Raw genomic sequence first — 25,067 nt, forward strand, 5'->3', positions numbered from 1 at the left:
GGGTACTCCGGCTTCCTCCCACAGTCCAAAAATATGCTGAGGTTAATTGATCATTCTAAATTGCCCGTAGGTGTGAATGTGAGAGTGATTGTTTGTCTCTGTATGTAGCCCTGTGACAGACTGGTGACCTGTGTAGGGTGTCCCCTGCCTTCACCTGAGTCAGCTGGGATAGACTCCACCCCCCCCATGACCCAAGTGAGGATTAAGTGGTGTATAGATAATGGATGGATGGATGGAAAAAGAAATGTTAAAAAATGTCTCTTTAAGAACATTCACGAAAAAATCAAACAAAAACCAGCGAAATTCACTGGATTTAAAAAAAAAAAAAAAAAAAACTTTTAAGGGAAACTTTTAAGGAATTATTGGAAATTTCTTCCTGAAGGTTTTGAACATTTTCAGATATTTGGGGAATTTTTTTGCTTCATTTTTGGATTTTTTCAGACCAGGGAACAGTATTTTTTGGTGCCCGTAAATGAAGACAACAGGAGGGTTAAACATGTCGTCCTTTAACCGACCTTCCTCCCGTTCTTCCTCCTCCCAGACGTGGCTGAAGAACTACGGTTACCTGCTTCCTCACGACGTGCGGACGTCCGACCTGCGGCAGGAGAAAGCCATGCAGTCGGCCGTGGCAGCGATGCAGCGCTTCTACGGCATCCCAGTGACCGGAGTCCTGGACCAGACCACCATCGAGTGAGTGTTTGGACAAAACCACAGTACAGAAATGTAAAAGTATCAGCATCAAAATGAAGCTAAACAAACAAAAACACTCATTTAGTATTCAAAAAGTACATCAAATTATTAGATTAGAATTATGGTCATCCTTGCTTCATTCACCTACAGTCGAAAAAACAGGAAATTTACATCTAAAATTTGAATCTAAAATAGTGTTTAGGGTTGTTTAATTTAATGCCGCTTACCTTTGTGATTAGTTTTAGCACTTTTAAATGTACAATGCAGCTGATTTATAGAAACACTTGTTGTGGTTGTTGGTCTGATTTTAACGGGATGTTGTGTTCAGGTGGATGCGGAGGCCTCGCTGTGGCGTTCCTGATCATCCTCACACCAGCCGGAGACAGAGGAACAAACGATACGCTCTGACCGGACAGAGGTGGAGGGACAAGAAGATCTCCTACAGGTAAACGATAACAAAGATCTCCTACAGGTAAACAATCATAAAGATCTCCTACAGGTAAACAATCATAAAGATCTCCTACAGGTAAACGATAACAAAGATCTCCTACAGGTAAACAATCATAAAGATCTCCTACAGGTAAACAATAACAAAGATCTCCTACAGGTAAACAATAACAAAGATCTCCTACAGGTAAACAATCATAAAGATCTCCTACAGGTAAACAATAACAAAGATCTCCTACAGGTAAACAATAACAAAGATCTCCTACAGGTAAACAATAACAAAGATCTCCTACAGGTAAACTTGTGTCTCCAACATCTAAACCAGCTCATTTTATGGTTAGTTTCGATGTTCTTGTTGGAATTTCCTGTCTTTTGGTGGCAATTTTGTCATTTATGGGGATTTTTTTTGGTCTTCATGAGCTAATTTGGAATCTTTGTGGTGAGTTTGCTGGTTTTTGTGGTGATTTCCTGTCTTTTGGCTTTTTTTTTCTTTTTGTGAGGATTTTGGGGGTTTTGGAGAGTTTTTTTTGTCTTTTAGAGGTGATTTTGACTCTTTGCATTGATTTAGCATCTTTTTGTGGTTAGGTTCCACGTTTTTGTGGGAACTTCCCGTTATTTTGGTGGTAATTCTGACTTTTTGTGGTGATTTTGACTTTATATGGGGATTGTTCCGTCTTTTTGTGGTTAGGTTCCATGTTATTGTGATGATTTCCCATCTTTTGGTGCTAATTTAGTCATTTAGGAGCATTTTTTTGTCTTTTTCTGGTGACTTTGCATCTTTTGTGGTAACTTCCTGTTTCTCGGTGGTAGTTTTAAGTCTTTATGTTGTGGTCCTTTTACTTCTTGGTCTGATGTAAATGGTCTTCATCCCATGGCCCCTGAATGCATCTCATGTCGGTACTTTAGTCTTCTACAGTAGAACCTCCAGCTGGCAGCTGGGTCATGTAATTTGGGTCTAATGCAGATTGGAGTTTTCCCAGGGGACAGCGAACGCATCGCTGCTGCTGCTGCCTGATTCATTAAACTCTGAACGCATCGCAGCTTCTGCATCAGTTTCCTCGACTGACCTGATCAATTTTCAGGTTCAGACTTAATAAATGCAGCTGAATATTTATTAAAAACAAAAGTAAAGAAGACATTCAGACTGAGAATATTTATTAAAACACAGTTAAAGTCCAGAAGACGTTCAGACTGAGAGTATCTGATGTGACATTCAGTTTTTCTGAGTCTCTATTTGTGGATGTTTGGTGGTTTTTTGCTTTAATTCTGAGCCTCTCTTTGTTGTTTTTCTCTCGTTAAGGCCATTTTTATCTTCTTTGTTGTTGTTTTTTTGTCTCTTTCTGGTTATTTTTGCATCTCTGAAGTGTTTTTAGAGTCTCCTGGTAGTTTTTGGGGCTCGTTGTTATCTTTGTGATTCTTCTAGATTTTGTAGATTTTACTTGGACTCCCCCTTTCTTCCATTGTTTTCAGTCTTTTCTGTCCTCTTTAACTTCATCTTTCTCAGTTATTAAACTTCTTCTCGACAGTCATGAAATCCATTTTTCAGAAGGAGGAATCTGAATCCACTTCCTCTAGTTTCCTCCACACCATCTCCTCAGATCTTTATGGGTCTAATGTAAATTATGACGCTCCCAGGAGACCCTGAAGGCCTCTCAGCCCTCGTGGTTGGATCTGGTTTCTGATTTACTGGATCTCAGAAACATTCCTGCAGTTTGTTGATGGCTTCTAAGTGAGTTATTCCTCCGAGGCGGCACCAGATTAGACTCTAGCCTTCTGACCCATGTCCAGGATTTATCCTCATGTTGGGATCAACGTTTGTCTGGGAGAGTTAAAAACTAAAGAACTAGACTTAAACCAGTCAACTGTTTCATCTGTAGATGGACTGAAATGTTCCACGTTATCAGCCTCAGTTCATTCTAAATCTACCTAAAGTCTCGTATTAAATCTGGTTGAACCTGGTTATTTACAGCCTGGGAGCAGAAAAATGAAAATACATCGATAGTAGTGGATGATTTAGCATCTGTTCCTGCAGTGTTTGGGTCTTTTTATGGTGGTTTCCTGTTTTAGTGGTATAGTTGCTTGTATTTTTGAAGTGATTTTAATGCTTTGTGGACATTTTGCTTCATTTTCTGGTGATTCTGCATCTTTTTGTTGAGACTTCTTAGTCTTTTTGTTATTTTTTTGAGGTGAATTTGATGCTTTGTGGAGATTTTTTTCATCTTTTTGTGGTGATTTTGACACTTTTTGATGATTTTACATCTTTTTGTCGTGTTTTTTTCAGCAGCAGTATCAGCTCTGCCTCTCAGTATGTTATCTGTCCTGCATCCTCTGGAGGTTATAAATCTCTGTACGGAATTTAATTCAGGTGTTGCTGGGATGTCTTCATTGTGTTTTCAGAGTCTTTTAAAATGTTTTGGAAAACAGATCAGAAAGAAATAAATCTGATTTCTGACTTCATCTGGCTTCATTTTGACGTCAGAATTCAAACGTTTTGGTGTAAACTAATGATGTCTCAGTTATTACTAGCTGACACTAATTAGCAAATAATAACTAGCATCATGCTAATGGCCGCTAACGATTATAAATCTGATTCTCAGACAGAAAAAACTCAGAATGATCGTTGGCTCTGCAGGACTTCAGTCGACCATCTGTGTGTTTTGGCCGCAGGTCATTTGGCCAGATTCACCGCCGTAACGTTACACACACACACACACACACACACACACACACACACACACACACACACACACACACACACACACACACACAGGTTGTGTCATGAAATCACTGAAACACGTCAAACTTAAATCAGATCCATGAAGACAGAACAACCATAAAGAAGGAGAGAGAAGCAAAATTTAAATGAATAATTAGTCAACAGTGAGGAGAAATTAGTTTACAGTGAATAAAAATGAGGAAGAATGAGGAGAAATGAGCCCAAATTGAGGAAAAATGAGTCCAGATTCCAATCCAATGTGATAATAAAACCAGATGAGTTACTGTCTTCTATCTTGTAGAACTGCTTCTGTGTTTTGGTGCTAATTTCTTGAATTTTCCTCATAATTAACCATAAATCAGCTACTGTTTGACTGTAAATGAAAGTTGTGTCCAGGAAAAGTTCGACAGATTTGTCTTTTGTTTTCCAAAGGATGAATCCAATGAACTAACTTTACTTCTATGTAGTGGTTTTTATTGAAACATTTCACAGCTGTTGGACGGATTGTAATAAATCTGGTGTCTTCAGTCATGATAATTTGGTGATGCCGTTAAATGTGGAGAAATGAGCTCTAAATGAAGTTCTAAATCAAAGCTGGTTCCAATAAAAGTCCTGCAAATGTGACTTTTTGGCTCCCAGATGATGAATCATACTGTATTGTACTGAACTGTATAAATGATGAAGTTAAACCTGCTGACTGTCCAGATGATACATGGGATCTGTTCCCATAAAAACATCATCGTCTCTGGTCCTGATCTGTTGTTTTTGTTGTTTTTTGTTGTTTTTGCAGCATATCGAACTTCACCCCTAAAGTTGGTGAGAAAGACACTCAGAGGGCGATTCGACAAGCCTTCAACGTCTGGCAGACAGTCACTCCGCTCTCCTTCCAGGTAAGAACATAAAAAAACATTCAAACTTTATTCGTAGGGGAAAAATTTCTGTCTGCTGGTAAAGATCATGACAGTCCACGATGACTCCTAGAGCTCTGAACGTTCTCTGTCCGTTTACACCTCAGTTCGGTTCTTCTGGCTTTAATCTTCTGGTTGATCTTTGACTCCTCTGGACAGAACTGGTTCAGTTAAAACCTTCATTCCAGCCTGATGGAACCTTTTCTTTACCACGTCTGATGTGTGTTTGGGCTCATTGTCTGGTTGAAACACCCAACTGTGTCCAAGATCAACCTTCTGCTGATGGTTTTAGGTTTTCCTGAAGAACGTGGAGGTGATCCTCCTTCTTCATTATTCCATTTACTTTGTGTGAAGCTCCAGTTCCACACAGCATGATACTGCTACCTCCATGCTTGATGGTAGGTTTGGTGTTCTTAGAGTTAAAAAAAGACCCGTCCAATACAGTCCTAAACCTACGGTGGCCGAGAGGTGCAAACCAAATTTACATAATGCAAAACACTTTTACAACCTCCAAGACAAATTTACAAGCGATAAAAGACTTTTACAAGTCCAAAAACACTTTTACAAATCCAAAATCCAAATTTACATAATGCAAAACACTTTTACAACCTCCAAGACAAATTTACAAGCGACAAAACACTTTTACAACCTCCAAGACAAATTTACAAGCGACAAAACACTTTTACAAGTCCGAAAACACTTTTACAAATCCAAATTTAACCGGAAAGGGAATGTCCCAACTCCGGGGTATAACTGGAAGTGACAACAGGAGCGGCTAATGCACTCTGTCGGTCTGATCTGCGACATTTAAACACTCTAAAGACCGACCACACGAAAACCAAAACCGCGTCAATCGGTTCATATGTTACCCACAAAACGGGCAAAACATCACCGTGGTATACTGAGATTTAATATTATTGTTTTAAATGTTATACCAAGGCTTGTTCCAAGTTAAATGTACAAGTATACTGTGGACAGTAATTATTACAATGTTATATTGTTGTTATACGGTTTCTCCAGTAGAGGGCGCACGAGCGTAATGTTACCTACTGAATGTTGCTGTTGTGAGAGAACCACAGAAGAAGCGGTACCTAAAAGATATGTGCTTGGTGGTTGTGCACGAGCTTCAGTAAAAACAACTGAACTAAACTTGAGATGTTGTGCAAAGTTATTTGGGCCACGATGCAACAATCACCCGCTCGCTTGGTTCACCATTAACAACAACGAAAAGTTGCATTAGCCGCTCCTCGTTGTCACTTCCGGTTATACCCCGGAGTTGGGACATTCCCTTTCCGGTTAAATTTGGATTTGTAAAAGTGTTTTCGGACTTGTAAAAGTGTTTTGTCGCTTGTAAATTTGTCTTGGAGGTTGTAAAAGTGTTTTGCATTATGTAAATTTGGATTTTGGATTTGTAAAAGTGTTTTTGGACTTGTAAAAGCCTTTTATCGCTTGTAAATTTGTCTTGGAGGTTGTAAAAGTGTTTTGCATTATGTAAATTTGGATTTTGGATTTGTAAAAGTGTTTTTGGACTTGTAAAAGCCTTTTATCGCTTGTAAATTTGTCTTGGAGGTTGTAAAAGTGTTTTGCATTATGTAAATTTGGTTTGCACCTCTCGGCCACCGTATAAACCAGTCCTAAAATTGTCTAAAACCAGGACCAAAATCCAACCTAAACCAGTCCTAAACATGTTCAGAGCCAGTCAGATTACAGTCAGAAACCAGTCCTAAAAAACTAAAAAAAACAGTACAAAATTGGGACCAAAGCCAAACCTAAACTACTCCTAAAAAAGTCCAAGACCCACCCAAGACAGTCTGAAACCAGTCCTCATCCAGGACCAGATCCAGAGTAAAATAAATCCTAAACCAACTTTAAATCACATCCAAAACCAGGAGAACCAAGACTGGAACCAAACATAAAGCAGTCCCCAGAAAGTCCTGAACCAGTCCAATGTTCAGCCTGAAACCAGTCTAGAAGCATGATACTGCCAACTCCATGCTTGACGGTAGGTTTGGTGTTCTTGGAGTTAAAAAAAGACCCGCCTAATGCAGTCTGTCTTGAAAAGGTCTAAAACCAGGACCAACATCAAACCTAAACCAGTCCAAGAAAATGTTCAGAACCAGTCTGAAGCCAGTCCAAAACCAAATCTAGACTACACCTAAAAGAAGTCCAAGACCTGCCCAATACCATCTAAAACCAGTCCACAGCCAGGACCAGATACAGAGTAAAATAAATCCTAAACCAACTTTAGGACTGCCTGTACTCTACTGGGTTCTGTTTAAACTGGATCAGAGGAGTCAGCAGCTGTAGTCGACTGTAGTCATTCAGGAGGAGTTAAAAGGTCATAAAACTTTAAAAAAAAAAAAAACTGATTTACACAACTTTCAAGTTGATGTTTGTATATTTTTGTCAAATTTTCCAAACACCTTTCATAAATCTATGAAAGAGCCAAAGTGCATGCTTGTATTTTTCAATTTTTTCAAAATTCAGAGTTCTAGGAGTCTTTGGAGACTAAAGACTGAGTGATAAACATGTTGTTTAAGGTGGATGGAAACTTTAGTTTACAACTGTTTATCAAAGATGTTTGTTTCCAGTTTCCGTCCTTCTAAAAGTAGAAAACAACACCGACATGTTTTCATTTCCTGCTGTGTGACGCTGACGTTTCTTGGTTTCCTCTGATCTTTGGTCTCAGGAGGTTCCGTACTCGGAGATCAAGAACGAGGGCAAAGAGGCCGACATCATGATCTTCTTCGCCTCCGGTTTCCACGGCGACAGCTCCCCGTTTGACGGCGAGGGCGGCTTCCTGGCCCATGCCTACTTCCCCGGCGCCGGCATCGGAGGCGACACGCACTTCGACTCGGACGAGCCGTGGACGCTCGGCAACGCCAACCACGACGGTGAGCACAGCGTCACGTCTCAATGTCGTCGCGTCTCACTGTCACCGCGGCAACAGGGATTCCTGCCACTTTATTTAGAGTTTGTTTAAATCGTGATTTCAAACATGAAGACGTCCTCCATCTTTGAGCCACAAAACAACCACAAAGAGACACAAAATGACCACCAAGAGTCACCAAATGACCACAAAGAGACACAAAATGACAACAGAGACACAAAACAACCAAGACACACAAAATGACCACAAAATGACCACAAAGAGACACGAAATGGCCACAAAGAGACACAAAACAATCACAGAGAAACAAAATGACCACAAAGACACACAAAAAGACCATAAAGAGACACAAAATGACCACAGAGACACAAAATGACCACAAAGAGACACAAAACAACCTTCAAAAAGACACAAAACATCTGCAAAGAGACACAAAATTTAACTGTTTAGTCGCTGGATGAAAAATGAGGGAAAAAAAAAACACTTTTCACTTTCTGCTTGTTCTTTTTCTTCTTCTTCTACGTCGGTTTGACAAATGACTTGTGCCAGATTCCTGCTGCCTGAATAGCTAATGCAGAAAGAGGACTGATGGAGCGGCTGCTCGCAGAGATTAGCCCTGAACAGAATTAGCTTTGACAGACAAGCTCTAAATGTGCCTCTCCACATTACAGCGGTGTTTCTCCTCCAGTATGAGCCTTAGAAACCTTCAGGACTTCAGCTTAAAGAGCAAACACTCTGCTTTTAGGTTCCTCCTTCCCCTCAGGTTGTTAGAAAGAAGATGTTTGTGCATTTTAAAAGGTCTGTGAACTTCCAAAAGTCCACAAAAAAACTAAAACACGTCTTTTGAAGTCCAGACGTTTTTATCTGTTACGTATTTACATCATGTTGCACATTTACATAAAACCTGCCAGCAGCTAGTTTAGCCTCAAACAGAGAAGAGTCGGTTTATTCCCTCCAAAATTTCTGCTCAACCATCTCTGATTTGGTTGACGACATTTGTGAAATTTTAGCTTCATACATCAAACCCTTTCTGAGATAAATGTTTTTCAAAATCACCCATTGACCCATTTCAGTAGGTTTTTTCTCACATTAAATCTGAGGCTGTTTGAACAACAATATCTGAGGAACTACGAAAGACAGAAAAAAAATGACCACAAAGGGACACCAAACATCACAAAGAGACACAAAACAACCACAAAAAGACAGAAAACAACCCAAAAGAGACACAAAACAACCACAAAAAGACAGAAAACAACCAAAAAGAGACACAAAACAACCACAAAAAGGTAGAAAACAACTCAAAAGAGACATAACCACAAAAATACAGAAAACGACCCAAAAGAGACACAAAACAATGACAAGAAGACACAAAACAATCACAAAGAGACACAAAACAACCACAAGGTTAAACCACTGACTGCAGTTGTTTGAACCTTGGAAAGAGAAACTGAACAGAGTCAGCAGCTCTGAGTCCAGCCGCTGAGGCTCGAATCTTCAAACAGAAAAAGATAATTTATGTCCCCTAATTAGGTTCAGCTGGAGTCAAACCAATTACAGCGCTGATGAAATGTATTAATTTGAGCTCTGAAGGATCGTGAAGCTTCTGACAGCAGCTCTGAGGATTAGAATGGAGAGTCGGGCTTTAACGAACCCCACAGAAGTACGAGACGTCCGGGAAAACCTCCATCTGTTCTTCTGTTGAAGTATTAGTGCTGGAGTCAGGACTGCTGAGGGTCGGTTCAGCTGGAAATCAGACCTTTTACACATTAATTACTTTAGTTTTTCCATGTTTCCTCTCTGAGCCGGCTTCTTCTTTCTGCTATGGATTACTTCCAAGACTGTTTTTTTCATATTATGCCTCTCATATCTGAATAAAATCCACATGAGATGCAAAACAGCTGCAAAGAACTGCACAATTACCACAAAAAATGCTACGGGATTTAAAAACAAACTAAATGTTTATAAGTAGATTCTAAAGTCCTTCATAGGATCACTAAACGACAAAAAAACCCCACAAAAGTTGTAAAATGACCAGAAAGAAATGTGAACATCAAATAATAGCCTTGAAACAATTGCAAAAACACATAAAACAACTACAAAAATATAGAACAACCACAAAAAGACATAAAACAACCACAAAAAACACAAAACAACCACAAAAAGACATAAAACAACCACAACAAGACACAAAACAACCACAAAGAGACACAAAAGAACCACAAAAAGATAAAAAACAACCACAAAAAGACATAAAACAACCACAAAAAGACACAAAACAACCCAAAAAGACACAAAACAACCCCTGAAAGACACAAAACAACCCCCAAAAGACATAAAACAACTACAAAAAGACACAAAACAGCCCCAAAAAGACATGAAACGACGACAAAAAGACACAAAATTATTGCAATGAGACACATTATGACCACAAACAAGGACAGCGAAACAAAATGAGCACAAAGTAACACAGAAAAGACACAAAACAACCACAATAAGACACAAAAAGGACATAAAAACACAAAAAACAACTGCAACGAAAGAGAGAATGACCACAAAGAGACACAAAATGACCACAAACAGACTAAAGTGACAACAAACAGACATAAAACTACAACTAAAATTGGTGTTTCCAGAACATTCATGTTTTCCAGCATTACTTTCATAGTTTCTGCTGCTTCCTTTAAACTCCGTTTGTCGTATTAATGAGCCTGACTGATCGCCGTGACGCTCCAGATACAACATGTCCACTACATCATTCACAGATTACAGCTGTGAACTCTGGTTGTGTGTCTGTACACTTTTAATCCTCGTCAGACTGAAACCGGAGCTCCTCCAGCCAACACTCGCTTCCTTTCACCACTAATTCTCTGTCTGATGTCAGACTGGTGCTACCGAACAGCATCACACGAGTGTCGCTCTGTTGTGTTGCTCTGGGGAGGCTTTGTTGTGTTTCCGAAAACAGGGAGACTCGGAGGCTTTTTCTCTAAACTCTGACAGACACAGAAGAAAAATCAAAGTGTGTCTGCTTTTCTGTTTCTTTGCCTGATATCTGGAATCATCTTTCAAACAAACAGTTTCCCCTCAGCGGAAACAAAACGACGACAAAGAAACACAAAAATGACCACAAAGAGACGCAAAATAAACACAAAGAGACACAAAAACATCAACAAAGACACGCAAAATAAACACAAAGACAATAAATGACTAAATAGTGACACAAAACAACCATAGAGATACACAGAAAAACCTTAAAAAGACACACAACGACCATAATTACATACAAAATAAACATAAAGAGACACCAAACAGCCACAAAGAGACACAAAACAACCACAAAGAGTGACAAAACCACCACAGAGACACAAAACAACCACAAAGAGACACAAAACAACCACAAAGAGACATAAAACAACCACAGAAACACAAAACAGCTACAAAGAGACACAAAATCAACCACAAAAAGGCACAAAACAACCATAAAGAAACACAAAACAGCTACAGAGACACAAAACAACCACAAAAAGACACAAAACAATCACAGAGACACAAAACAACCACAAGGAGACACAAAACAACCACAAAGAGACACAAAAAAGCTACAAAGAAACACAAAACACAACCACAAAAAGACGCAAAACAATCACAACAAGACATAAAACAACCACAAAGAGACACGAAATGATGGCAATGAGATTCAAAATGACTACAAAGAGACACAGAACAACCACAGAGACACAAATTGACCACAAAGAGACACAACCTCCCTTCCTCTTGCTGATGAACAGCATCACAGACTACTTCCATGTCTTTGTCTCTCTCTGGCCTGTTGTGTTACTCTGGGGAGTTTAGTTGTGTTTCTGACAACCACGAGACTGAGGGTTTTCCTCTGAACTCTGATGTTTCTTCTGGGTTATCTCTGACCGGTGTTTGTGTGTCCGTCCAGGTAACGACCTGTTCCTGGTGGCCGTCCATGAGCTGGGCCACGCTCTGGGTCTGGAACACTCCAACGACCCCAGCGCCATCATGGCTCCCTTCTACCAGTACATGGACACGCACAACTTCAAGCTGCCGCTGGACGACCTGCAGGGCATCCAGAAGATCTACGGTGAGAAAAACAATGACCTTAAGACCTTTGAGGAAGGAGTTCTACCTTCATACTGGGAATATTTAGAGTTCCATGGACTTTTTCCATCATTTCTGAGCCTCATATTTGTCCATTTCCACCTCATTTCAGTTCTTCTGGTTTCAATCTTCTGGTTTATCTTTGACTCCTCTGGACTCTATACCTACCGAGGTGGCAGTATCATTATACTATCAATTCAACTGACTCGAGTCTGAGACAGAAAGGCGACAAATTTAGAACTTTACCATGTCTGATGTGTGTTTGGCCTCATTGTCTGGTTGAAACATCCAACTGTGTCCAAGATCAACTTTCTGCTGATGGTTTTAGGTTTTCCTGAAGAACATGGAGGTGATCCTCCTTCTTCATTATTCCATTTACTTTGTGTAAAGCTCCAGTTCCACAGAGCATGATACTGCCACCACCATGCCTGATTGTAGGTTCGGTGTTCTTGGGGTTAAAAAAGATCCACCCAAGACAGTCTGAAACCAGTCCTAAAAAGTCTGTGTAGATTCTCAGTCATCCAGATTTTGGTAATCGTAGAAGCTTCAGTCGAATCCAACTGGACTTCTCTTGTAGGTTCTTGAAGATGTTTCACCTTCATCCAAGAGGCTTCTTTAGTTCATCTTCTTCAACTGAAGAAGCCTCTTGGATGAGAGGCTATAAGAGAAGTCCAGTTGATTTCTACTGAAGCTCCTAAATCAGTCCTAAAAAGGTCTAAAACCAGGACCAAAATCAAATCTAAACGAGTCTAAAACATGTTCATAACCAATCAGAATACAGTCTGAAACCAGTCCTAAACCAAAACTGAAACCAGTTTTAGAACCAATCCAAACAATTTCAAAAACCAGTACAAAATCGGGACCAAAACCAAATCTAAACTATTCCTCATATAAAGTCCAACAAAGTCCAGAGCCAGACCAACATCCAGTCTGAAACCAGTCCAGAAGCTCTTCTAGAAAGCCCCAGAGCATGATACTGCCACCACCATGCTGGATGGTAGGTTTGGTGTTCTTGGGGTTAATATATTCCTAGAAGACCATTCATAAATCTAAAAAACGAACCTAAATTCATTCCTTTTACCTCCATTTGATACCAGGGTAGTCTTCTAGACGAGGCTGAAAATGATGATTATCAGGAATTTAATTATTCAATTTTTGAATTTTACACGTTAAAATGTGCCAATATTTGGACATGGAGGGAGTTTACATCGAGAAGATGAGTTTTCTGACCAAACTAAATGTCTCTTGCTGTAGAAACGTTGACAATAAAGAGTCGGACTTCATGGAAATCTGAGGTATTGTATCTGAAAACCCTGAAGTTTACTCGGTCCGGACTCTGCTGTGAGACTGGACGTGTGATTTCACTGGAGAGCTAAAAGCAGAAACTTGCAGCAGCAAACCTGAATTATTGAAGCTGAACTCCCAGAGAGCAGCTGAGTGATGGAGCTACTGTATGTGGACGTGATGCCTGGAAAGAGACAAACAAAGAGAGAACCTTTCCATCAGAGACTCTTTGTTCTGTCTCGGTTTCTTCAGTAAACACTCAGGATCTTCAGACGTGTTTCCTGTCGACAGCTGCTGCTGTAATGTGGTGTAACGTTGGTTTGTGATGCACAAAGAAGAAATAAAAACCATCTGCTGGGCCTCAGACACACAGACGAATTTTAAAAATGTCTAAGATGATGTTTAGGCTCGTTTCCAGTGAACAAACAACCACAAAAAGACACAAAATGTTCCTAAATAGATACTAAAAACGTTCACAGAGCAGCAATCAACTAGGAAGAGATGCAAACCAACCACAAAAAGTTGTAAAATGACCACAACGAAATGCAAACTTATGAGACAAGGACATAAAACATCAAAAATGACTTACAAAACAACCACAAACAAATTTTGTGTCTCTCTTTGGTTGTATTGTGCCTCTATAGTTTGTGTTGCATCTCTTTTTGGTCCTTTTGTGTATCTTTTTGTTGCCATTTCATGTCTTTTTCAATCATTTTGTGTCTCTTTGTGGTCATTTTGCATCTTTTTGTTGTCGTTTTGTGTGTCTTTCTGGTCATTTTGTTTGTTGTGGTCATTTAGTGTCTCTGTGGTCATTTTGTATGTCTTTTGTAGATATTTTGTCTCTCTTAGTGGACATTTTGTGTCTTTTTGTGGTAATTTTGTGTCTCTTTGTGGTCATTTTGTGTGTCGTGGTCATTTTCTGACTCTTTGTGATCATTTTGTGACTCTTTGTGGTCATTTTTTGTGTCTCTTTGAGGTCATTTTGTGGATATTGTAGATGTATTGTGTCTCTTAGTGGTCATTTTGTGTCTATTTGTGATAATTTTTTGTGTATTTGTCGTCATGTTGAGTCTTTTTGTGGTCATTTTGTGTGTCTTTATTGTCATTTTGTGTCTCTTTGTGGTCATTTTCTGTCTCTGTCATTTTGTATCTTTTTGAGGTAATTTTGCATTTTTTTATTGTCATGTTGTGTCTCTGTGGTGATTTTGTGTTTATTTGTAGTTTGCAGGGACGCAGAAATGATAACAGAGAGACAAAGCAAAGTGACAAGAAAAAGATGTGAAAAGACCACAAAGAGACACAAAATGGCCACAAATAGACAGAAAATAACCACAAAATGACGAAAAACAGACATAAAGTGACTTTAGAGACACAAAATTACTGACAAAATGACTCCAAACGCACAACTCCTGTCAGTGTTGTGTGTTTCTTGTGTGTTGTAGAAGGTTGGAGGCTTGAACACATCCAGAGGTCCGTAGATTTATAATCCTTCTGTGAAACATGAATTAATGTGAATGTCGTGCATCTTCATCATCTTCCTCTCTGAGTGGACGTTCCAGTCGGTGCTGTTGTGTGTCTGTTGTGTATCACGTTGTCGTCGTCGTGTGTCCTCCTCAGGTATCCCCACGGCCATGCTGGAGCCCACCAGACCGCTGCCCACCCTCCCCTCCAGACGAACACACTCCACCTCCGAGAGGAAACACGACCGACACTCCCGTCCGGCTCGGCCGCCCGGCGACCGGCCGGCGCTGCCCGGCAACGGAAAACCCAACATCTGCGACGGCAACTTCAACACGGTGGCCTTCTTCAGGAGGGAGATGTTCGTCTTCAAGGTGAGACGAGGGTTAGGTCCTCACCATTAGGACACACAGCAGAGACAGAAGTTTGACTCTACAGGAGGATGTTTCAGGAAGGACGGTCTGAGACGGTTGATTATTACTGTCAACAGATCTGTCAGTTATTTTCTCATTTATTTTGATGATTATTTTGCTTTACAAACATCAGACAGCAGTGAAAACATGAGCAAATTTACAAAAAGACACAAAAATACAGAAAAAAATGACAAAATGATGACAAAAACACAAAAAATACCTACATGGACAAACAAAAAGACCACAAAGAGACACAAAATGACAACAAAGAGACACAAAATGACCCCAAGGGGACACAAAATGATAACAAAAAGACAAACTACTGACATAAACAAACAAAATAACCACAAAAAACACACAAGTAACTACAAAGAAACACAAAATGACAACAAAGAGACACAAAATGACAACAAAGAGACACAAAATGACAACAAAGAGACACAAAATGACCACAAAGAGACACAAAATGACAACAAAGAGACACAAAATGACCCCAAGGGGACACAAAATGATAACAAAAAGACAAACTACTGACATAAACAAACAAAATAACCACAAAAAACACACAAGTAACTACAAAGAAACACAAAATGACAACAAAGAGACACAAAATGACAACAAAGAGACACAAAATGACAACAAAGAGACACAAAATGACCACAAAGAGACACAAAATGACAACAAAGAGACACAAAATGACCCCAAGGGGACACAAAATGATAACAAAAAGACAAACTACTGACATAAACAAACAAAATAACCACAAAAAACACACAATAACTACAAAGAAACACAAAATGACAACAAAGAGACACAAAATGACAACAAAGAGACACAAAATGACCACAGAGAGACGCAAAATGACAACAAAGAGACAAAATGATCACAAAGAGATGCAAATGACGTTGGATTCTTGGTATGAAGTTGACTCCTGAACTTATAAACCTGTGAGATGTTCTGAGCAGCAGAGATCCAGAGTGTGAGTCTGAGCATCAGGTTACAGGAAGCTGGTGTTATCTCCGACAGACGCTGACTCACTCCGCCGTGGGCTGCTATAAAAACAGCTGCTCTGGAGGATTCAGATAAACACTAATGGAACATTAAGGGAGGACGGGGCACAACTTAAACCCTTCCGCAACGACAACGACGTCTAGATAAGAACCGAAACCCAAGTCTGGATCTGAGAACGGAGATAAAAGAGACAAAGATGAAAATGAACCACTGGAAGTTGTAGAACGACCACAAAGAAATGCTCAATGATGAGGAAAGGACTCAAAACACCCACAGTTACTGCAAAACAACTAGACACAAAACTAACTCAATGACACACAAAATTACCACAAAAAGACACAAGATGGACACAAAAACACCCACAGAAATTGCACAGACAATGAATAACCACAATGACTGCAGAGACACAAAACAACCACAGAGAGACACAAAACAACGACAGAGAGACACAAAATGACGACAGAGAGACACAACATGGCCGCAAAGAGACACAAAATGACAACAAAGAGACACAAAACTACCGCAAATAGACACAAAATGACCACAAAGAGACATAAAATGATCACAAAGAAACACAAAGTGACCACAAAGACACACAAAACGACCACAAAGAGACACAAAACGACCACAGAGAGACACAAAATGACCACAAGAGACTCAAAATGATCACAAAGAGACACAAAGTGACCACAAAGAGACACAAAGTGACCACAGACACAAAATGATCACAGAGAGACACAAAATGACCACAAGAGACTCAAAACAACCACAAAGAGGCACAAAATGGCCGCAAAGAGACACAAAATTACCACAAAGAGACACAAAACGACCACAAAGAGACACAAAGTGACCACAAATACATGCAAAACAAGCACATAGAAACACAAAATGACCACAAGGAGACGCTGCCAAATGGATCTGAAGCAAACTGCCGCAGAAAGTAGCAGAACACATAAAATACCCTAAACTTGTAATTTTATTCAGACTAAATCTGCTTTCCACCTGTGTGAGAGTTTCACGCTGAGGTTCAGATCAGCAGCAGAAGAAAAATCTATTTTGATGCGTCTGATCTTTAAAGTGAATGTTGGAAAAGGTTAGAGACTCAGCAGCTGTTCGCCCTCCTGCCTCTCAATGAGCATCTGCCTCACCTGTCTGCCTCTACCTGGACTTATACCTGTCTAACTCTATAACTCTACCTGGACTTATACCTGTCTAACTCTATAACTCTACCTGGACTTATACCTGTCTAACTCTATAACTCTACCTGGACTTATACCTGTCTAACTCTATAACTCTACCTGGACTTATACCTGTCTGCCTCTACCTGGACTTTTACCTGTCTAACTCTACCTGGACTTATACCTGTCTGCCTCTACCTGGACTTTTACCTGTCTGCCTCTACCTGCATTTATACCTGCCTGTATCTACCTGGACTTATACCTGTCTAACTCTACCTGGACTTATACCTGTCTGCCTCTACCTGGACTTTTACCTGTCTAACTCTACAACTCTACCTGGACTTATACCTGTCTAACTCTATAACTCTACCTGGACTTATACCTGTCTGCCTCTACCTGGACTTATACCTGTCTAACTCTATAACTCTACCTGGACTTATACCTGTCTGCCTCTACCTGGACTTTTACCTGTCTAACTCTACCTGGACTTATACCTGTCTGCCTCTACCTGGACTTTTACCTGTCTGCCTCTACCTGCATTTATACCTGCCTGTATCTACCTGGACTTATACCTGTCTAACTCTACCTGGACTTATACCTGTCTGCCTCTACCTGGACTTTTACCTGTCTAACTCTATAACTCTACCTGGACTTACACCTGTCTAACTCTATAACTCTACCTGGACTTATACCTAACTCTATAACTCTACCTGGACTTATACCTGTCTAACTCTATAACTCTACCTGGACTTATACCTGTCTGCCTCTACCTGGACTTTTACCTGTCTAACTCTACCTGGACTTATACCTGTCTGCCTCTACCTGGACTTTTACCTGTCTGCCTCTACCTGCATTTATACCTTCCTGTATCTACCTGGACTTATACCTGTCTAACTCTACCTGGACTTATACCTGTCTGCCTCTACCTGGACTTTTACCTGTCTAACTCTATAACTCTACCTGGACTTACACCTGTCTAACTCTATAACTCTACCTGGACTTATACCTAACTCTATAACTCTACCTGGACTTATACCTGTCTAACTCTATAACTCTACCTGGACTTATACCTGTCTGCCTCTACCTGGACTTTTACCTGTCTAACTCTACCTGGACTTATACCTGTCTGCCTCTACCTGGACTTTTACCTGTCTGCCTCTACCTGCATTTATACCTGCCTGTATCTACCTGGACTTATACCTGTCTAACTCTACCTGGACTTATACCTGTCTGCCTCTACCTGGACTTTTACCTGTCTAACTCTACAACTCTACCTGGACTTATACCTGTCTAACTCTATAACTCTACCTGGACTTATACCTGTCTGCCTCTACCTGGACTTATACCTGTCTAACTCTATAACTCTACCTGGACTTATACCTGTCTAACTCTATAACTCTACCTGGACTTATACCTGTCTGCCTCTACCTGGACTTTTACCTGTCTAACTCTACCTGGACTTATACCTGTCTGCCTCTACCTGGACTTTTACCTGTCTGCCTCTACCTGCATTTATACCTGCCTGTATCTACCTGGACTTATACCTGTCTAACTCTACCTGGACTTATACCTGTCTGCCTCTACCTGGACTTTTACCTGTCTAACTCTATAACTCTACCTGGACTTACACCTGTCTAACTCTATAACTCTACCTGAACTTATACCTAACTCTATAACTATACCTGGACTTATACCTGTCTGCCTCTACCTGGACTTTTACCTGTCTAACTCTATAACTCTACCTGGACTTACACCTGTCTAACTCTATAACTCTACCTGGACTTATACCTGTCTAACTCTATAACTATACCTGGACTTACACCTGTCTAACTCTATAACTATACCTGGACTTTTACCTGTCTAACTCTATAACTCTACCTGGACTTATACCTGTCTAACTCTATAACTATACCTGGACTTACACCTGTCTAACTCTATAACTATACCTGGACTTTTACCTGTCTAACTCTATAACTCTACCTGGACTTACACCTGTCTAACTCTATAACTATACCTGGACTTTTACCTGTCTAACTCTATAACTCTACCTGGACTTATACCTGTCTAACTCTATAACTCTACCTGGACTTATACCTGTCTGCCTCTACCTGGACTTTTACCTGTCTAACTCTACCTGGACTTATACCTGTCTGCCTCTACCTGGACTTTTACCTGTCTGCCTCTACCTGCATTTATACCTGCCTGTATCTACCTAGACTTATACCTGTCTAACTCTACCTGGACTTTTACCTGTCTAACTCTACCTGGACTTATACCTGTCTGCCTCTACCTGGACTTTTACCTGTCTAACTCTATAACTATACCTGGACTTACACCTGTCTAACTCTATAACTCTACCTGGACTTATACCTAACTCTATAACTATACCTGGACTTACACCTGTCTAACTCTATAACTCTACCTGGACTTACACCTGTCTAACTCTATAACTCTACCTGGACTTACACCTGTCTAACTCTATAACTCTACCTGGACTTACACCTGTCTAACTCTATAACTCTACCTGGACTTACACCTGTCTAACTCTATAACTATACCTGGACTTTTACCTGTCTGCTTTGGTGAAACTTTGGGGAACATTTGTGGGGTTTGATGGTGTTGATAATTCTGAATTTCTTTGTTGTGCAAGAAGAAGAAACACAACACACTATGCTAACTATTTGCTAACTCTTTGCTGACTGTTATGCAACTCAAAGCTTTTTCTCAGTTAAATGCTGTTTCATCTCTTCTTTGCTGGTTTTCTTTGGCTGTCTTCGATGTGTATTTATTAATCATATCGATAATATTAAGATCAAGGGAGATAAAGCTGAAATATGTATCACGATAAAGTGCTGCATTTCAGTCTGTATCGCTAATTATTGATCATTTTTACACTTTTAGCCTATTTATCAAGGTGTAAATGTAATAATTTGAAAGTTTAGAGGTGATGGGGACACAGGATGGAGGGTGCAGCCACAACAGGGGAGGTCAGTGGAAGTGGACTAGTGCACCTTAGAAGACCTGAAAGGAACCCTCTGTCAAGTCTGTCAGTGTTCAAAACAGGTCGCTAGAAGTGCGTCGCTTACCTCTTCCTCTTTCTCCTCTTTCTCCTCTTCCTCCTCCTCGTCTTCATCCTCCTCCTCCTCATTTTTTGTCAGTTTTAGCTCATTTTACATCTTGTTTTTATCTTTCAGCCTCTTGTAGTTTTTTTTGTTGCTATTTTGGTCATTTTTTGTCTTTTTTTGTGTCTTTTGCAGCATGTTGTGACTTCTTTGAGGTGTTTTTGCACCGCATTAGCTTATTTGATACCATCTTGAACATTTGCGGTTCTGCTGAAGAACCTCATTAACGTGATGAACTCATGAAGATGTTCTTCATTGCTGGAAGCTGATTTAGAGAACGTTCACGTTCCTTTATTTCAGTGTTTCTCAAATAGTGGGGCGCGCCCCCCTGGGGGGGCGCAGAGGCATGTCAGGGGGCGCGCGGGCGACTGGGAGGAAAAGGTCCTTCAACACGGTACTAGTTAGCTGAACTATTGTTTTAACGTCGGCCTGTTTTTCGCGGCGTACAACAATACTGAAATTGTGCTGGCCCCATAGACTGTATATGCCGTAGATATAAATAATAATAATAATAATAATGATCTTCTGTATATATCTATGGTATATGCACTGGCCGTTCAGACTCCGAAGTACAGACTCCTGAGAACAGGAGAACACATTGTTAATGTGCAGTCGGAACACCAGCGTACTTGATCACGTCACGTACTCGGCTTATCTCCTCCGATTATTTTTACCAGCAATGTCAAACATACGGCCTGCGGGCCAAAACCGGCCCACCAGACGGTCCATTTTGGCCCGCGGGACGACATTACAAATGATAAAAATTACAAAAACATTAACTGTAAATTTGTAAAGCTGTAAATTTAAAATAATTTCTAGAACTTGACAAGTTGTTCTGATCATGAAGTAAAATACTAGATTGTTCAGTTGCAGATAGCTGTGACTGAATGTTTTGTGTTTTTGTAGATAAACTGTTATCTGGCAGTTACAATGCATGTGTAAATGATGAACTGAGGCATAATAGGCTACTGTTGAAATTGAACTTGTTTTCCTTAAGAAATTTCAGGTTCATAATATTTTGTAAAAAGATACTTCATTAAATGTGAACATTTTCAGAATGTACTTTTTTGAACTAAAACAAAGGGGAAATTTGGAGCTGTGGTTATTTATAGGTTATTATGCTGTGATTTTACTGGTGGGGCCCACTGGAGATCAGATTGGGTTTATGTGGTTCCTGGACTAAAATGAGTTTGACACCCCTGATCTTTACTGTGAAAAACAACAAAATGGAATCAGATAAAATAACACAGCCCTGCATATTCATGTTTTCATATATATATACACACACACACACACACACACACACACACACACACACACACACACAAAGTTATTGGGAGGGGCACGAAAGTTTTTTGTCCTCCGAAGGGGGGCCCGACAGAAAAAATTTGAGAACCACTGCTTTATTTTGAGCTGCAGCTCAGTAAAGCTGCTGTCCAGTCGGCTGTGACTCATTCTGGTGAATAATAGTTTTTAAAAGCTGCTGCAGCTTCAGCTCGGCTCTCTGCAGAGCTTCTCATTTAACCCTCTGTGTTCCAGGATCTCTGGTTCTGATTTAACTCTTTGTGTTCCAGGATCTCTGGTTCTGATTTAACTCTTTGTGTTCCAGGATCTCTGGTTCTGATTTATCTCTTTGTGTTCCAGGATCTCTGGTTCTGATTTATCTCTTTGCGTTCCAGGATCTCTGGTTCTGATTTAACTCTTTGTGTTCCAGGATCTCTGGTTCTGATTTAACTCTTTGTGTTCCAGGATCTCTGGTTCTGATTTATCTCTTTGTGTTCCAGGATCTCTGGCTCTGATTTTAACTCTTTGTGTTCCAGGATCTCTGGCTCTGATTTTAACTCTTTGTGTTCCAGGATCTCTGGCTCTGATTTTATCTCTTTGTGTTCCAGGATCGCTGGTTCTGATTTTATCTCTTTGTGTTCCAGGATCGCTGGTTCTGATTTTAACTCTTTGTGTTCCAGGATCTCTGGTTCTGATTTATCTCTTTGTGTTCCAGGATCTCTGGCTCTGATTTTAACTCTTTGTGTTCCAGGATCTCTGGTTCTGATTTATCTCTTTGTGTTCCAGGATCTCTGGCTCTGATTTTAACTCTTTGTGTTCCAGGATCGCTGGTTCTGGCGTCTGAGGAACAACAAGGTCCAGGAGGGTTATCCGATGCAGATCGACCAGTTCTGGAAAGGCCTTCCGCCTCGAATCGACGCCGCCTACGAGAGATCTGACGGCAAATTCGTCTTCTTCAAAGGTAAAATGTTTCAGACATTTTTTCTGACCAGAGATGGGTTTACGGAGTTACGACAAAAACAGAACAGGGCACAAGAATTTACAGTTTGACTGAAATTCCGTCGATTTGTGCTTGAAGTTCTGATTGACTGACTCAAATTGAATTGAATTGAAACTGTGGCTCAGATTCACAAACACTGTTAAACTCAGTCAGAAGCTTCAGCAGAAAGTTTTCAGAATCCCGTGGAGGCGTCACGTCTTGTCTGGTGTTATAAGATTGTTCTGAACAGATTTAATAAAGTGTGAAGGATGGAGGCAACTGGGGAGCAGCAGCATGAAGTTCCAGAACCTCAGTGAAAGTCTGAAACCTCCCTGACTGGAGTCTCTCAGCTCCTCTTTTCCTTTAAGCACAGCAGAGAGAGTCTTCTTCCTGAATTCTAATCAGTTACATCATGCAGACTCAGTTCTCAGAGTCTCAACATCAGAGACGACAGAAAGGATCTGGAAAAGTTTAGTTTATTTTTTATTGCAACTTTTTGTGTTTGTTTTGAGTCACATTTGGTCATTTTGCAATGATTTCTAGAGCTGCTGCAGTTTCATAATCAGTTAAAGTGGATGTTAAAGGCCATTTAATACATTTAAAACCCTTTAAACAGTTTGTAATGTGTTTCTAGAGCTCTACGTCAACACAAGAGTATTTAACTGTTTGCATAAACACATAAAATTAATGTTATCTGACTTTTTAAAGGCTAAAAGTTGCTGTGTTTTCTGCTGAAAAGAAGAAAATATAGCTCAAGCACAGAAAATCTTCACATCTGAGGCTAAATTCTGCCTTTTATTATGTTAAAGATCTGTCTGGTAGAAAGAGGTTAATGTCTGGAAGGGAAATAATTTGGATTCAAGCCTTTTATTCTTGTATTTAATGCTGAGTTTCTGCTGTTTAAAGGAGCTGCTGTAACATCGGGCTGTTTAGCTGCTGAGTTAAAGAGCTTTTATGGAGTTTTTCTGTGTTTTAATCTCACATCTTTCTTCTAAATAATAATAACTACATATTTAACACAGCTTCGTTTTCTGAGTGTACTAAAAAGCAGCCGCCGTGTTTAACTTCCTGTCTGGTTTATTTATGAGGTGATGATCTGATGTTTAATTCTGCAGGAGGTCGTGTTTCCACCAGATTCTGTTCCTGGCAGCAGCAGAACGTTTCAGAGCCAGAGAACTATCGATTAGATTCTAGTTGTGATCCACACCTGTTAAGTAAAATTTTATAAACATGAAACTGGGAGAGAATAACCTGTTCTGAGTCTGTCTGGAGGAAAAATAAATCTTCTAAAAGTGGTCAGAGCTGTCAGAAACAGAAAACAGAAAATGATTAATTCTGTCGACCTTCAATTAAACCGCGAGACATTTTTGTGCGTCTTGAGGAGTTCCATATGCTATGTTAGCATATTTTGCAAGTTTTTATGGTGATTTCCCATCTTTTCATGTTGATATCACATATTTTTGTGGTGATTTTCTGTTTTCTTTGCTGTGATTTGGCATTTTTTCATCATAACATGACGTCGTTTCATGGTGATTTTCTGCCTCTGAGGAGATTTGACATCTTTTCATGGTGGTTTTGATATCTTTTTTGTGGTGATTTCACATGTATTTGTGCCAATTTTGAATGTGTTTGTTGTGATTTCACATCTTTTTGTTGTGATTTCACATTTTTTGTGGTGATTTCACATCTTTTTGTGGTAATTTCATTTAATTTTGTAGTGATTTTGTGTTTTCTTTGTTGTGATTTAACATTTTTTCATCATAACATGTTGTTGTTTTATAGTGATTTTCTGCCTCTGAGGATATTTAACATCTTTTCATGGTGGTTTTCAACCTTTCCACTGTAATTTCACATTATTTGTAGTGATTTTGTATCTTTTTTGTGGTGATTGAACATCTTTTCATGATGATTTCACGACATTTTATGGGGATTTCACATCTGATTTCTGTAAAAGAAACCAAGTTATTGATGTAGTTTAGTTTCCAGTTTGGAAACATGATGTGATCAGTCCAAGTAGAAATCCAGAGTAGAGATGAGCAGTGGTGTTTTTTATTCTGCTAACAGTGGTATATCTGGTTTTTTTCCCCGCTTCCTGCTGCAGGTGATAAGTACTGGGTGTTTAAGGAGGTCACTGCTGAGCCCGGCTACCCTCACAGTCTGGTGGAACTGGGCAGCTGCCTCCCTAAAGACGGCATCGACACGGCGCTTCGCTGGGAACCCGTCGGGAAAACCTACTTCTTCAAAGGCGACCAGTACTGGAGGTACAACGAGGAGAAACGAACGGCCGACCCCGGATACCCCAAACCCATCGCTGTGTGGAAGGGAATCCCAGACGGACCGCAGGGAGCCTTCATCAGCAGGGAGGGATGTGAGTACCGATCAGCCAATCAATGACCTGAGCTTCCTGAATCAACCAATCAATGACCTGCCCTGCAACCAGTCGATTGATCGCTGGGACAAACGATCAGTTATCTGTAGATCTGTAGACTAAATGTGATCAGTGACTCCACCTGCAGCCTTATTGATCTAAAATAATCAATAACAGCTGCTAGCAGCAAATTAAAT

At 40.1% G+C, this 25,067-nt stretch overlaps 1 protein-coding gene across 2 annotated transcripts in view; it reads left to right on the forward strand.

Moving 5' to 3' along the window:
* mmp24 (matrix metallopeptidase 24) overlaps nt 1-25,067 on the forward strand; it is a 46,501-nt gene that overhangs the window by 10,409 nt on the left and 11,025 nt on the right. For both annotated transcript variants that reach the window (XM_023270792.3, XM_035948432.2), the window contains 8 exons: nt 542-690; nt 1,019-1,135; nt 4,644-4,743; nt 7,451-7,655; nt 11,595-11,756; nt 14,675-14,889; nt 22,346-22,484; nt 24,604-24,870. In XM_023270792.3, coding sequence (XP_023126560.1) covers nt 542-690; nt 1,019-1,135; nt 4,644-4,743; nt 7,451-7,655; nt 11,595-11,756; nt 14,675-14,889; nt 22,346-22,484; nt 24,604-24,870 — 1,354 coding nt within the window. The remainder of the gene's footprint in view (nt 1-541; nt 691-1,018; nt 1,136-4,643; nt 4,744-7,450; nt 7,656-11,594; nt 11,757-14,674; nt 14,890-22,345; nt 22,485-24,603; nt 24,871-25,067) is intronic.

The sequence above is a fragment of the Amphiprion ocellaris genome, chromosome 5 (assembly GCF_022539595.1).
Source record: "Amphiprion ocellaris isolate individual 3 ecotype Okinawa chromosome 5, ASM2253959v1, whole genome shotgun sequence".
Taxonomy (NCBI): Eukaryota; Metazoa; Chordata; class Actinopteri; family Pomacentridae; genus Amphiprion; species Amphiprion ocellaris.